The sequence below is a fragment of the Sceloporus occidentalis genome, unplaced genomic scaffold (genome assembly GCF_023333645.1).
Source record: "Sceloporus occidentalis isolate IW3139 unplaced genomic scaffold, rSceOcc1.0.p SCAF_1, whole genome shotgun sequence".
NCBI classification, from domain to species: Eukaryota; Metazoa; Chordata; class Lepidosauria; order Squamata; family Phrynosomatidae; genus Sceloporus; species Sceloporus occidentalis.
In genome coordinates this window covers 248,295,589-248,312,029 of record NW_028316981.1, presented here as the reverse complement: position 1 = coordinate 248,312,029, position 16,441 = coordinate 248,295,589, and the positions used below count along the sequence as shown (strand labels likewise).

General features: G+C 39.7%; 1 protein-coding gene across 1 annotated transcript; it reads left to right on the top strand.

Annotated features, from left to right (window-relative positions):
- Window positions 1-7,807: 7,807 nt before the first annotated feature.
- On the top strand, window positions 7,808-16,235 carry SPMIP10 (sperm microtubule inner protein 10). Its single transcript, XM_089512231.1, has 3 exons — window positions 7,808-7,887; window positions 14,724-14,832; window positions 16,015-16,235. The coding sequence occupies exons 1-3, from the start codon at window positions 7,808-7,810 to the stop codon at window positions 16,219-16,221; spliced, it is 396 nt and encodes a 131-aa protein (XP_089368357.1). The 3' UTR covers window positions 16,222-16,235.
- Window positions 16,236-16,441: the final 206 nt, after the last annotated feature.

The following is a 16,441-nucleotide window of genomic DNA, read 5'->3' as shown; positions in this document are numbered from 1 at the left end:
TTTAGAGCTCCCTCCTTTGTTGTATAATTTCTGTTCTCTCTCAGCATCATCTTAGCCCTTGTTCGCTCACCTCAGGGTTAAAACTGAGTGCTCTCTAGTACTCCTGTGTAAGGCTTACTGTAATTGTATGTAGACATTTTTCATTTAACCAAAGGTAATACTCAACACAGTGACGTATATTCAAAATGTATTCTGGCAAGGAAATGTTTAGTAGGACCATGGCCTTGGTTAATGGTAAGTTTGGGGACATAGTTTGATATATTTGGGAACATTGGTCCATGGTGAGAACTGGTATTCCATGTGCTTATAAATTAAACTGTATCTTTTGATTGAGCTTTAAGAATGGAAAGGAATATAGGGTAGTTTGTGTTGTTGTTGTTTTAAAAAACCAACCCACTGGATGCCCATCACGGTAAAACAAGGACATTTTCAATAAGGATTTTTAGGAGTATTGGGATTTTTCCTATTCCCATGGTAATGAGAGACCCTTGTTATTTTTTTTCTTATAAATGTGATTCAGCAAATCTACAGAACTCTAATCACACCTTCTAATATTCTTGGACCGTTAGTATTTTCAAAACACTTTTTAATAAATTATTGCAGTGAGTAGGACAGCTAGGAATCTTGCACTGTTCTTTTAGTTAACTACTGTTTATGCCCAGTTTTTGTGCTAATGCTGTAGATTGCATCAAATTATGTCTTTAAATACTACTGAAATAAGTCACAGTTAAGTGCAGTGGATTGGATTCAGATTTAGGCATACTTGAAATAGACTGTCTGAAAACAAAGGGGCATATGTCTGTCCTAACTTAACCTAAGTTCCATTAATTTCAGTGGGTCTATTCAAAATGTGACTGTGTCCAATCCAACCCTATGAATGTAAGTATAGGATTCCAGTTTCAGTGGGCCAAATCCACATTCTTGTTTATCTTTTTAAAAACGTATAGGTTGTTCTTTCCAAAATAAAAATCTTTATTGTTTCATTATCTTGGGAAATGTTATGGGTTTATACTTTAGCTTGATTAGGCAGTGGAGATGTAAACGATAGCAAAGGTGTGGGCATGCCATCTAATATAATTTTTCTGTGCTGATCCCTTGGGATCATTCTCATCTGTATATTGATTTTAATATCCAACTGCAACTGGGCTGTTGAGGTTTAAGCTGTGGTTCTTGGATACAGTCCAAGAGTCTACAATCAGATACACACCAGTGATCTGCCAAATTCAGGTCCCTATAGTTGTTGGAATACAGCTCAAAAATCCCTAGCAATTCGCTGTGCTAACAGAATATAGAAGTTGGTCAATCAATACCAGAGGACTTTTTTTTACTGAAAGTTAGTGGCACTACATTGTCTTCATTGTAAGTGCATTGTAAGTGGTGTTCAGACAACAGTAATATAGCAACAAAAGATTGTCATGACCAACCATTTTGAAACTACAAATGTCGTTAGGGATAGAACAGTGAGATATCTAATGATCTCACAGGCTGCTTCAAACAGGATATTCTGTGTACAAACTGCTGATTTATTTTGGAATTTCTTTCAAAAATATTGGAATAAATATTCAGTTCAAAATGTGAAAAGAACAACTGATCTTTCAAGGTGGTAAAATATTGCTTAATGTATATTGTGAAGGGGCTACAGTTTTATGTGAAATCAAATTATTTGAAAGATTTAGTGTTGCATTGTTAATAGCGGATCATCTTTCTGCAGTCATCTTGGTAAGATTGTTTCCTGTCAACACAGAAACTCTTGCTTTTAATATCAGGAGGGCCCACAGCCCTTAGATAGAAACATATCCTATTGAATGTAATGGATCTCCTGTGTGTACATACATAGGAGTGCATTGTTAGCCAAGAAATCTGTCTAATATTTAGGTTACTGCCTTCAGCTAATTTCTCTGGTGTGCTTTTCAATAACCCATATTATAAACAAGCCATATGCTGCCTGTGACTGGATATTTTTTTTTCCACATTTTTCCCCATATTTCCTTTTTTAAAAAAAAATTATTACTCTAAACTGTATTCTTCAGACTGGTTTTATTTTTCATCACACTCTAAAATAATTCTAATCAATAGTTCTGAATGTGGGATCTGGCTGTAAAATGCATCCAGTATTTTTCTATCCCATAATGTCAAATGATCTTATAAGAGGGAATGAAAAGTTAAATGTCTTGCAGTACATTTACCTGGAACATAATAATATATGTGCAAGTATAATTGCACACATCTGGTTTAATTTTCAGTTGTAGACTACAAAATAAATAAAGATGCTTAGTTGAAAAATCTTTGCTTACTGAATTTCTTAAAACATTTCTAAGGATTTCTAATATGGCCTTACAAACAAAATTAACAGAATTGGGAGTGAAATATACTGTCCATAATTTGGGATATTAGTAAAATTTAATAAACATTAATATTATGTTCATAAAGTCTTTACTGTGTAGACGTTTCACATGGCAGTATGAATTTTTTGTATACATGGCTGCTCACTACAGACACAGGAAGCACAGTTATAGCTGTTATTGTGACAAAAAATGGCACTGAGCACAAATGTTTCAACACTGTTAAAAACATTTGATCATTTTACTGCCTTTGGCAGAGTTTTATTTTCCCAACTCCTGTAGTTTCCCTTTATTACCTTGCAGTCTTTTTGTTACAGCATGTGTGCTCAGAAACCTAGCAGTAAAAATTCCCTTTACACTTAGAAAGGAACCGTACTGCCTTGAATTCCTTTAATCCTTCTTTAAACTATTACTCTGATATTTAAACGTGTCTGTGGGAAGAAATAAATATTGATAAAGGTGATGGCCAGAGGTCTCTGCCAGTAGGACTGATCCATATTGTCTTTCTGTTTGTTCATGTTCACTGCACACTTTTAATCTCACATTTTTTCATTCTTGAACATGAGCTCTTGGGGGCTGGAGAAATATAGAAGTGTCTGATGACTGTGTGCCTTCAAGTCATTTCCAACTTATGGCAAGTGTAGTACCTGCTCAGCCATGAAAATCCAAGGGGTGACCTTGGCTTGGTCAAGTCACACACTTTCAGCCTGCAAGGAAGAAAAAAGCAAAAAACCCTGAACAAATTTTCTCAAGAAAACCATGTGATAGGTTTGCCTTAGGGGTGCCATAAGTCAGAAACAACTTGAAAGCATATAACAACAAATATAAACCTATCACAAGGGGGTTTTTTGGGCTGAGTGTTATTGGAGTTTTATCTTTTAAAAAAAATCTGCAATACTTTTCATATTATAACAAAAGAATGCACTGTGATAGGAAGCAGGGAGGAGATCCTGTTAATTACCTCTACATTAGACATGGGATCATGTAGTCCTCCAGATGTTGTTGGACTAGAACTCCCAATATTCCTCATTAACATCTAGACTGGCTAGAACTCTCCTGGGTAACAGTTGGTCAAACACAGTGTCGTGTGTGTATATGTGCCTTCAACTCTCCTGTCCACTTATGGTGACCCCATGAATTTCATAGATTATTGTTAGGCAAGGAATCATTAGAGATTATTTTGCCAGTTTCTTCTGAAATATAGCCTACAGTACTTGAATCATAGAATCACAGAGTTGGAAGACATCACAAGCTCTTTCTGTCATGAACTTCTTCCTATTGTTTAAGCAAAATCTCTTTTCCTGTAGCTTGAATCCATTGCTCCATGTCCTACACTCTGAAGCAGCAGTAAAGAAGCTTGCTCCATCCTCAATATGGCATACTTTCAAATATTTAAACAGGGCTAGCATGTCACCTCTTAACCAGGCTAAAGAGCTTCCTAAGCCACTCCTCATATGGCATAGTTTCCAGACTTTTCACCCTTTTAATCACCCTCCTATCAACACGCTCCAGCTTGTCCACATCCTTGTTGACCAGGAAAAAAACACACTATTCCAGGGGAGATCTGACAAAAGCAAAATAGAATGGTACTATTACTCCACTTAATCTAGACCAGCGATCCCCAAATTTTGGTGGAGCACTACTTGCTTTTCTCTTGGGTAAGAACGCTAGCACCACCACCACCAATTGTTATTTTGTGATATCAGGTTTATTGTTCATGCAGCAGCAATCCAGCCAACGACATCTTCTTCAGCTATACCCAGGTCACCACTGCCTCTTCCTCCTTTGCCACCACTTCACTGGGTAAACACAGCAGTGGCAGTGGCCCAGACCTGCTCTCTCTCTCACCTGCACCAGCATTACAACAAAAGGAAGTCTGGCTGACTGGATCATAGAATCATAGAAGCATGGAGTTGGATGAGACCACAAGGGCCATCAAGTCCAACCCCTTGCCATGCAGGAAATAACAATCAAAGCACGCCCAACAGTATGCAAAGGAATCTTGTAGCACCCTGAGACCAACTAAAAGAAAGAGATTGGCAGCATGAACCTTCATGGCCTTGAGCCCAATTCATCATATGCATGATAGACCTTGTCACAATAGGTCTACCAAGCCGGGGACCAGTTGAATGACAAGCCCATCAGCAGGCTTTTTGACTTAAAATGCAACTATTTAGACTAGCCAACAGGTAATTGTAGTGAAGAAGTTGCAGAGCAACAGCAAACACATCCTACTGGAGTGATAGGCAGGACAAGACTGGCCTTCTAGGGTTAGATCCACCCACGTGGGGTCACCAGAAGGTCTCTCTCTTTACTTCCTGCCTATTGGAGTGAGTGGGAGGAGCATAACCCAAACTACAGGATGTGGGGCTCTTATCTACTGGGAAAAGATTACAGTCATATTTCCAGATTATTGACTCCCATTGTGGGAGAAAGGCAGGATAGAAATCCTATAAATAAATAAATATTGTACATTGAAGAATCAGGATGCTAGGTTGTTGCTCCCAGAGTGACCAGGTGAAAAGGGAACAGCAACAGAGCTGCCAGTTGAGCAGTGACCAGAAGCTTCTTGTTCATGCTAAATGGGTCCTAGAGCATATCAAGCCCAAAATCTCCCTGGAAACCAAGGCCCCATGCAGACTGGCATCAAAGATCTGGAAGGAACTGGGCTGATTCGGATGCCCCTCCCCCGAATCTCTCCATTAGCAAGTGCCCACTACAAACGAGGGGCATTTTAAATCAAATGCATTCTGTGCCTGCTGCCAAGGGTGCCTGCTGTCAATCAAGCGATCATCATGGTGATGTTTTGCAGGGGAATTGGAGTGTCCTCCCCCCTCCTTTTTTTTAAAGAGCCATGCACAAAATGCCCCAAGTGTCAATTTTTTAAAAACCTCTTTTTTGTGTGTTGTGTGTATGTGTGGGCATTTGGGTCAGATCTGCCCCTGTCCCCATTTTCAGTCCCATGCAAGCTAATGCATCCCCCACTCCTTGTCCCCCAGAATGCCTCTTACACATGTAGTAATAATAATGATGATAATAATAATAATAATAATAATAATAAATTCCTCACCTCAGAAATGCCAGAAAAGGATGCAATTGCCATGCATTCTTTTTTTTTTCTATTTTTTTGCTTTTAAAAGCATTCAGGGCTGCCTCTGAATTCAGTAGCAAAAGCATGTATCGTTTTGTCTAATTGACAAGAGCAAAAAATGTAACATTGATTGTAAGTCTAGCCTTTTACAACATTTGTAACATTCCCCTTTGCTGGAAGCGGGCAGATGAAAGGGACAGTGCACAAACTGCTAGCCCTGCTCTATCTGCCTCAAGAAAACAAATCATGCGCATATTTGGTCAAAAATTATTTTTTAAAAATATGAAAAGGGGAGGTGCCTGATGTGAGCTCCGTTCGTGCCCTGCCTTTGACCTGACCTGACCTGACCCTTTTCCTCCTGCTAAAGGAGCTTTGCCATTGCCTTCCAGTGAGGCTGAGAGAGTGTGACCTGTCAGTTCCAACTAAAGTAGACCCATGGAATCAATTGGGAATAAAATGGAAATGCAGCGCAGGCATTCCTATAATAATAATAATAATAATAATAATAATCCAGGAGCAACAGGAAAGTAGAACAAGCAAGCACCCAAAAAATAATGCGCATAAATTGTCAAAAGAGGCTGATTTCCCTACATCCCCCAGCTTGGACCCACAGCCCTATTTCCCTGGGCAATCCTCCTTCCTTCCGACCCTCACCTCCCTTTGAGCTTTCTCCACCACCCCCCACCTCCCTCTGACAATAAGCAGCCTGATTTCCCTACATGCCCCAGCGTAGCCCCGCAACCCAATTCCCCCTGGAAATCCTCCTCCTCCTCCTCCTTCCTTCAGACCCTCTCCTTCCTCGGGGATGCCCACTGACCCTTTCCCCCAACTCCTTCATCCTCATCCTCCTCCTGCTCCATTTTAGGATCCCCTCCATGGCTCCCTTCCTCCCACGGCCCCTTTCTCCTCCTCCTCCTCTTCCTCCTACTCCTCCTCCTTCATCATTTTCTCCACCCCCACCTCTCTCTGATAGCCCTCTGCAGCTCAAAAGTCACCCCAGATTTCCCCCTTTCCTCCTGTCACCCTTTGCATCCAGCGATTCCCCTTTTTTCGGCTCTTTCCTCCTCCTCCTCCTCCTCCTCCTCCTCCTCCTCCTCCTCCTCCTCCTCCTCCTCCTCCTCCTCCTCCCCCTCCCTTCTGATGATGAGAGGGAATGCTCTGACCTCTGCCCGTCCCCTGACCCTAATCCTCCCTAATTTGCCCCGATCATGATCGAGGGCAAGTTCAAATTTCGCGCAACCCGAGTCTTTTGGGAAAAGATGGATTTTAGCCTGAATCTGGATACCTCGGTGTATGGGGCATTTCCTTGTGCAAGCCCCGACATGGATTGTGATGGATTCGGATCCAATATGAACTTCATGTGCAAGAATCACTTTCAAACCCAGGTTTTTGTTTTTTTGTAGTCTGAATGGCCCCCAAGATGACAAAACTGAGACTGTCATACTTTGGACACATCATGAGAAGGCACAACTCACTGAGAAAAAAAGCAGTGCTAGGAAAGGTGGAGGGAAGGAGAAAGAGAGGAAGCTAAATGGATGTACTCTATTAAGGAGAACACTGGTGTGGGTTTGCAGGAATTAATCATAGCAGTGGAGTACAGAAGGTCTTGGAGATGTGTCTCATCCATAGGGTCGCCATGGGTTGAGATCAACTTGAGGGCAATTAAGAACAAAACCTGGTAGTAATTGGCAGTCTCCCATCTAAATCCTAACCAGGGCTGACCCTGCTTAGCTTTCAAAAGCAGAGAGGATCTGGTGCCTTTAAAGTATTTAGAGAGGCCTGTAATTCCTATCCCTACACTACACACACATTAACACTCACTCTTGTGTTTTGTTTTGTTTTAAAAAGAACCTACTACAAAATAACATCCATATATGATCGCAGTGCTAGACATTGCACCCAAGAGTGGGAACCATGCAGCCTTCCAGTAGTTGTTGGATGCAGCTCCTAGCATTCTTCACCATTAGCTGTGTTGGCTGAGGCTATTAGTGCTACATGACTCCCACTCTGGGCATAGCCAAAGCATTACATACACAGGAGTAGTTTAATGTAAGGAGGTCCTGATGAAGTGTTTGAAACTCTGCAAGAAAATTATAGCCCAATACATTTGTCTTTCATCCTGACTTCCTCCAGTCATCATTCTAGGGATGGTATGGAATGCTGCATCCATCTTTTTTTAAAAAAATAATATAATAATAATGTTCAAATACATCTGCCTCCTTACTCTGATTATATATTTCCATCTGCTTTTTCTTTCCTGTTGTACCTTTTGAGTCATCAGCCTGACAATGGTAGACGCATCATAATCCCCCATCTAGGTAAAGGTGCCAAGTTTTTTGATTGCTCTCAGACAGCCCAGTGCAGCACTGGCAGCATGAGTAACCCAAAAGCTACACCGCCAGTGGAGCCCAAAAGTAATGTGGTTTCTAAAGGAGTCAATACTAATCTGAGAGGGTAAGAGAGAAACACAAGGGCAAATGGGTTTTATTGTTATGTTTTCCTTTTTTCTTCAGCAATTTTCTCTTGAAGAATTACCTTTCAGTGAGTATGAATTAATTTATATAGGGCTATTGACACAGAGAGCCAGTGTGGTATAGCAATTTGAGCATATGACTCTGAAAACCAGGATTCAAATCCTTACTCAGCCATAGAAACCCATTGGATAACCTTGGGTGAGTCACGCTCTCTCAGCCTCAAAGGCAAGCCCCCCCCCCTGAACAAATCTTGTCAAGAAAAACTCATTAAGGTTACCATAGGTCATCATGAATCACAAACAACTTGAAGGCACACAACAACAACTTTGGCATAGATTAAGGCAAAGTTAAATTTGCAAGGAACTAGTTTGCAGTAAATTCTGATATTTCATGACCTCCCAACTAGGTCAGTTTGAGATGATATGAACATCTTGACTATGCTCATTTAACCATGATGACCATTCATAGATCTATGTCAATGTTTGGGTGTGTAAATGAGCCCTAAGATGATCAAGACATAAGGCTTTCTGTTTATAGTATGCCAGACTTGTAGAAGCAAGCTACATAACATAGGGCAGCATGGAACGAAGCTATGATCTTTCCCCATTTCACAGTACCCCCAGAAAGGGGAGGAGTGCTCAACCCTTACCCTGCCAGCAGCATTCCCCCAAAACCTCTCCTTTTCCATCTTTAACTTCCCATTCCAAAATATTTAGATTTCAGATCTCTGTTTGAAAGAGATATATGGTTCTAAAACTGTAGTTAAAAGTAATGAAAGAGATGGATGAGTTTCAGGAGGAAAGGAGAACCCCACAATCCCACCTCCAGCTCACAATCCCCCTTCTCAAGCACATCTTAAAAGACTAACATACTGATGTGTTTCCATGGTCTGTAATCCATTTCAGGGAATATATGGAAGAGTAGACAATAAGGCCAAGGGGAAATTAAATGCACAGTACTGACAGTAACATTCACACTCCATTGGGGCTTTTGTTACATTGCTCGCAATGTAAGATATTCCTAGCTTCTAGAGTTCCAGAAATTCTAGAAGCAAGGAAAGGGAGTATTCTTATCATCCTGAACTGTTGTATTATTCCATTGAAACTTCTGGATCTGAAATTTTTTTCAGCAATAGGTTTTCTGAGCTAGATAATGAAGAACATTCTGAAATGCAATTGTTCTGCTACTAATTTTTTTTAACAATTTAGAAATTCAGGTCAATAATAACAATATTCCCTTTTGTAGCTTTTGGAGTTTCTGGTTTGTCTGTTAATCTTTTTCAAATTTGTGCAAACCCCATCCCTTCAAGGTGGCTTACTTTTCCTGAAATTACATGTATGTTACTGTATGTCCTAACTGCATGCAGGACAAAACATAAAAGTATATGTAAAAGAAGCTTCATTGACCCATTTTTAAAAAAAACAAACAGTGAAACATCAAATGTATGAGTTTCTGAACTGCAACTCCCAGTAGCCCTAGCCAGCACAGCCTGTATGCTGGGGTTTGTAGTTCAACGTTGGGAGCTTTACACAATTCCCACCACTGATGCCTATGATTACAGCTCTAATTTGAATTCTACAAAAACTGAGAAAAAATAGAAAATAGAAAAAATAGAAATTACTGAAGAAATTTACAACTTCTCTCCATTTTGGCCACTGAAAGTAAAGCTGGCTCAACATTTTTATGGGAGCCTTAGAGATGCAAATCAGATTTGCTTGGGCAAATCATTTAGGGAAATATTTATTCATGTATCAATTCAAAGAAGGTACACTTCATTTAGTGTGAGTTCTAATAGTTAGTGTGAGTTCTGTTCATTGTAAAGAAAGTTCTACACATTTGTGGTTCTACCTTAGCAAGGAAGAGAGCAGCAACTGAGAGGGTGATATTGATGGAGATCCTCCATCAGGTTGTGTAGCATCAGTCTCCACATGAGGAGTTACTTACTGAGTGTGGTACTCAAAAACTCAAACATCATGTTCAATAGCAACATTGTGCAACTGAATGCACACTCAAATATGCAACCAAATGCACCTGTGTGCACAAACATGGGTATCTGCATATGCACGTGCAAGAGTACTGCATGTACAACTCCATTTCTTCAACTTTTATCTATTTGTTTTCTAAACAGTATTGGTGTATTGACCTGTATATAAGTTGATCCAGGATTTTAAGATCAATTTTGGGGCATAAATTTCTTGACTTATAGTTGAGTATATACGGTTATTTACCAACTTAAAGCAAACTCTAAGGCTACATAGTTTTTTGTGGGGTTTTCAAGCTATGTGGCCTTTTAGAAGAGTTTATTTCTATTCCCCCAATTCTATGCAAGATAATTGGTGGAATAGGAATAAACTCTTCTAGAACATGGCCACATAGCCCAAAAACCCCACAAAAAACTAGATGCTGGCCATGAAAGCCTTCAACTTCTAAGGCTACAACCTGGGAGTAAACCTCAGTGAGCTCAACGTAGTTTAATTTAGAGGAGACATGTATAGGAGTGTACATTAACTGTGACTGTTCCCACGGAGGAAAAAAAATCAGATTATGTTATCTATCAAAATAATCTTTTAATAAAAAAAAACCTCAACAAAGCATTTTTAAAAAATAAATACCTCCTCTGGGCATAAAGAAAAATATGGCAGCTAGTGTGTTAACTGCTCCTCACTGCTGCCATCCTATGGACTAATAAGAGAGAGTGTGTTCCCAATTCAGAAGAAGAGTTGTAGCCAAAGCTTGTTGTCCTCAGTTGCAGCTGGTGGCTTCTGTGATAGAATATATGGTGAACTTGCTCTGTTTTCTATCTGAGTTTAGAGGCAATCTCCAATGGGATGATCATAATGCCCCAAATAGGTTCAGCACCCAAGGTAGCTCCTTTAAACTACAGAATAAAACCCAGTGCAGAGTAACTCAACCTCTGGCATAGGAACTACCAGCTGCCACCAAGCCTTTCTGTTATGCGGCCAGGTAAGTGTCCTTGGGGGAGAGGAAGACCCCTGGAATCCCCTTGTTCAGATCCCCCCCCCACACACACACACACAATTGTAAGCCTCTATATTACAAATGTGAAAGTTCTCCTGCTTTTGAAAACAAAGAGCCATATTTCTGGGACAGACTGGGAGCCTGAAAATCATTCCACCCCCCACCCCCCCAAACTGGGCAAACCAGAGTTTAGCAAAGTAGAATTGGAGATTTGTAGTCTAAAAATTGCATTTCCAAATTCCTGTCAAACATATCTGCTCTGGAGCTGCTGTACTTGCTGTATTTTACTTCCCATTGGTCCTAATGGGAGATCGATTCTGGAGAGGGAAAATGAATCCTCTAAAATGAGGGGAAATGGGATTTACTTCTGAGTAAACATGTATGGGATTGCACAGTAAGTTAAAGCTAAGTATCACATGTCACTACTACACAAAGAATTTCACATGAAAAGTTGTTTGAATGGAGGAAAACTAATAAGATCACTGTAAAGCCATCATTTTATTCCATTTCCAGCCATTTTCTCAGATCTGACAAGGAAATACAGGTTTTGCCTTTTGAGATTTATAAATATTTCAAAATGGAAACATTGAAGAGAATAAATTATGTGATTAAATAGGAAGGTTGTTAATTTATAGTATGGCTTGCTGACTAAAAATATTACTTATAACTGTGTGGCTTTTGTTAGGGAATTAAAGGCATTAGAATAGGATATTGTTTAAAGGTATACGTTTTTACAAATTTATCACTCTTGTCCTTCCAGAAAAGAGCTATAGAAATGGATTGCAGATGTGATAAAAATATATATATATAAAGGATCATGACATACCACTGAATTCATACTTAATGCATCTACAAACTGTCACATCTATCAAGACCAACATATGCTTAAGCCCAGTTGGAAGCAATGGACGTAGTCGTATTTCGATTATATCGATTACAAATTGGTATAAATTATATTAGTCATTGCTGCATCCCGTTGATTTCAATATGCCTACAATAAGCATGCCAATGTCTGAGCCAGGCCAGAGACAAGTTATCAATGCCTGAATGTCCAGTTCATTTTATTGGGACTTCCCTATAACAAACCTGCTCTTGACCCTTGTTGACCACTTCTTTCTGTACAATTGCAAGTGGTGCAAAATATGCAAGCATCCACAGTGGATCTGTGGAACACAAAATGCTACAATATTGCTGTGATATAGAAATAGAGAAGACTTGGCATGCATATCTACAAGATTTCATAAAGGAAGGACTCCTCCTTCCTCATTTTCTGATTATCTTAAATCAGGAGACAGGATCTAGGTTAGCTTCAGTGTGTAGGCTTCAGCCCTGAATAAAATGCCCTCTGTTTAAACTGGTGGCTTCTCCCTGGCTTACCTGGCACCAGAGGCACTTAAAGGGAAGCTGAACGGGGGTTCCTACCATCATTTCCCACTTGAAACGTCTGACATAGGATTACTCCTGAGTATAGTGGGAAATTTAAATGGCTGCTTGCAGACCCATTTGGGTAGCATGACAAGCCACAACATGCATGAGTGCTGGTGCTCCCTTTGCCAGGGTGATGGGGCCATGTCAGCATTATGCCAGGTATTCATGCTAGACTTGGGTGTGAAAATGTATTTATGATTGTTTTACTACATTAGTATTAATTTCAGTGTCATAATCAGCATCAGCATTTAATAACAACAGCAAATGTTGTTGTTAGTACTATCACTACTATTATTAAATTACGTCTCTGGACTAAATTGGATAGCAGACTGGGTAAAACTTGGAAACCAAAATAGGTTAAAATTAGAGGGGTTCAACAATAGATTTGGTTGGCACGCTTATATGTGTTATGAAAAAGCCAAAGTTCATAAAGAATTTCTGCACCACATGATTAGGAAAGTGTTATTAACAACGTGGGAGAAAATAAAAAAGAAGATCTATAGAAAATTACCCCAATGGACATCAACGCAAGAAGCTTTTTTCGGAAGATGGATATTAACTGATAAATGGCTAAACTACAAAGATTTACTAAACAAAAATAAAGACGGCAGCTATCAAATGAAAACACTGGAAGAATTAACTCTTATAGACATGAAGATGAACTGGTTCTTACACACACAATTAAGAGAACGCTATAAAATGGACATAAAGCTGCATGGAATTGAAGGTGATATGGAGGAATTTGATAAAATATTACTGGGAGAAGAAAAAAAAGAGTATCTAAATTATGCCAATTTCTATCAAAAGTTGACCAAGAGAAAGAAATAATATCAGATGCAATGATTAAATGGGCTACTGACTGCGGGCACACTATAGAAATAGAAGGTTGGGAACAGGCCAGAAAGAAGACTAAGGAGTTTACATATTCGCAAAGTCTAAGGGAAAATCATTGGAAGATGGAGAATCGCTGGTACCTAACTCCTAGCAGACTGGCAATGATTGATAATAAAAGGTCTAACAAATGTTGGAAGTGTAACGCGGCAAAAGGAACCTGGTACCACATGTGGTGGCGGTGCCCCAAATTGAAAATCTATTGGAAAAAGATCCATACAACAATCGAGAATATGTTAAATATAAAATTTGAACTTAAACCAGAACTATACCTTTTAAACATGACAAATAAGCTGCCAATAGATATAGAAAAAGCACAAGGAAGAATAATGTTGTATATGATAACAGCAGCTAGGCTACTTATAGCACAACTTTGGAAAGATAACAACATTCCAAGTATAGATTTGTGGCTTCAAAAACTTATGGATATGGCAGAAATGGATAAGCTTACAGCATATATAAAATTTAAAAACATGGACAGGATAGAAAAGGATTGGTATCCAGTACAACAATTTTGGGAAGCTAGGTGGTTAAACGAAGAGGTACATTGATAGCTTTGAAATAACGGTATTACAGATGTATTGTAAACATTTAATGATTAATTAAGGTTGCAGATTCCAGATGGATAAAGGGAAAAAGAATTATGAAATCAAAGGAAAATCCGACAAGTAGTTTAAATTAGCCACAATTGAGAAATATGGGTTAAGGAAGTATTTGAAATTACAATATGGAGATAAACTTAAAGGACTAGATGTATTATAAAACACTATGATTCATGTACAGAACAGAATGAGGTATTTCCTTTTTTGTGTTTGCGGTATGCGCTTCTTTTATGTATATAAAAACGAGAATAAAAATATTTATTAAAAAAAAATTACGTCTCTGGAGACCAGGGTTTGATCCTCCCCAGCATAAACCCCCCCAATGTGTGACCTTGGAAAAGTCATACTCTCTTAGTCCTCCAAGGCTTCCTGACAGGCTAATGTGCCTTTCTAGCCTCACATCGAGAGTATTTTATTGAAAAACTTGAGACCAAAACAGATGGCCGTAAAGGGGTGGCTTAATGCCACCCCTTCAAGTGCCAGATCAGGGTTGCAGCAACCGCACACCACAGCCCTGATCCAGCATTTTTCTGATCCAAAAAGAAGTGGCAAAATGCTGCCCCTTTTGGGGGTGGAAAAAGGGTGCCCTTCCCGCTGCAGTGGCTGTTTCCCCACATTTCTGTAGTCCAGTGCATAGAAATGCTGCACCTCAGTGACACCACCTGCTGTGTGGTCAGCAGGATGGCATGATGCCAGCTTGGGGGCAGCATTGGGGCGTGCAGCGTGCATATGCCACACCATCCCAAAGCTGGCATTTTTTGCCAGTCTGCTTTGCCCGTTGATTTATCTTACCTGGTATGGAAAGGAAGGAGTAGACTTGAATGTAAATAATTGTTTTTGTTTTTGTTGTATTTAAAGAAGTTTACAAAAACAACATTCATGATTTTGTGGGATTTTTATTCTGTTGTGTCACCAGGCTTATTCACTGCCATTTGCCAAGATTTTCATACAGACATGGGATGATTCCAAAGCATTATGTGATGCCCTGGAAGCAAGACATGACATACCGGAAAATAAATTTAAAGGTAGGGAATCTGGGAAGACATTTCCTTCTGATAATGCTGTGCAACAGAGGCCTTACTTAGGAAAGACAAAGTATTTACTGCATGTTATGGAATTTGCTAGCAGTTTTTCTTTCTTTATTTCTGTGGTTCACTCAGCCCCTGTTCTTCCTGATGTCTTGTATTTCCCACATAGCCATGGTCAGTTATTCTGGGAACTGAAGCCCTAAAAAGCTGGAAGAACAATGCTTGAGAACCACAGCTGTTTTAGATTTCCATCATTTACACTAGGTTAGAGAGCTATTTCTTCAAACCCTCCAACATTTCACAGATGAAAACCAGGACACATGTTGCCAAGAAGCATCACAGTGTGGTCAAGATGGCAAGTTATTAATGAGGAAGAACACATGAGCTAGGAGAGGATGCAGCAGTTTGTTCTTGCCTCATGCTACAGAGAAGGGCAAAAATTTCTGCCCTGATGTGTGAAATAACTACCTTTGCACTTTGAACTCTGTTTGCAGAAACTGAGGTAAGCTGAGGACAAAGGAAAGGTGGGAGGAGGAGAGAGGAAACAGGGATAATTTAAAAGCAGCTGAAAAAATTGGACGACAGAAGATTAATCTGTCTCTGCCAAATCAGAACAGTCGCAAGATATGTTTCTTTTCTCTTTCTCCCTTTCTTTCTCCAGGCCTTTCTGGTGGCAGTGACCAGGGCCAATATCATTAGTCTCTCTTTATTCTGGCACACTTTCTCTCTCAAATCACCTTTTTTCCTCATCCTTATCCCCACTCTCACCACCCAGAAGGTGCAAACAGATGGACCAGTTACTCTTGCCAGAGTTCTGGAACAGAACTTGGAAAAATTAATTTTTTCACTACAATTCCCACAATCTCCAAACTCACAGAGCTAGTGGCTTTCCTCACCCAACCTCTGTTCTTGATTGCTTGAAAATTAGGCCATTGGCTGCATGAAATTATGCTGAGGGGCTTAGGTTACTCACCCTGGCTTCACATATATCTTTCATAGTACCTTTTTGTAGTTCATAATTTTATCATTGTATAGTAGTGTACTGTAGTATGATAACTGAGTAATCTGGATATATTCATTATTATCTTGAATCTCTTTTATAATTATTGATCATGGGGTCACTACTGGCAGAACTGTATAGCACAGTATCAGAATAACAACTTGAATCCCCTTCCTTAGCATGCTGACAACGCTGGGATTTATACTGGTTCCCCTGAAGACACTTTGTTTTTGGACAAAAGCGAGAGGCACTGCCACGGAGAGGATCGGAAGAAACTTCTGCAGAAAGTGCCAGAGAAAATGGCAATTCAAGACATTCCCATTTACTCCCATCTCTCCCGATACCACAAGTCCATCGTGTCATATGGCTTCAGGATCAAACTCTGAGTCATTTTTCTCCAGCTGGGATTTGCATCAGCCATGAATTAAACTGTGCTGCAAGTGAAACAGAATGGGATCTTTTCATTCTTTTCCTAGCCAGGTGAATCCCTCAAGTCTGCCAATCTATTTTTTCTATCAAGCTAATCATTTGAGAGTTGATCTAAACAGAAACAGAACCACCACCCCCCCCCCCAAAGTTTGAAGCTTGGGTTTTTATTGATTTAAG

Bases quoted from the DNA above. Each gene is read 5' to 3' on its own strand.
- SPMIP10 (XM_089512231.1), top strand. From the start codon at position 7,808: ATGAGTAACCCAAAAGCTACACCGCCAGTGGAGCCCAAAAGTAATGTG. The intron at 7,888-14,723 runs GTAAGAGAGAAA...TTGTGTCACCAG, and splicing joins GTCAATACTAATCTGAGAGG to GCTTATTCACTGCCATTTGC. The intron at 14,833-16,014 runs GTAGGGAATCTG...CCCCTTCCTTAG, and splicing joins ACCGGAAAATAAATTTAAAG to CATGCTGACAACGCTGGGAT.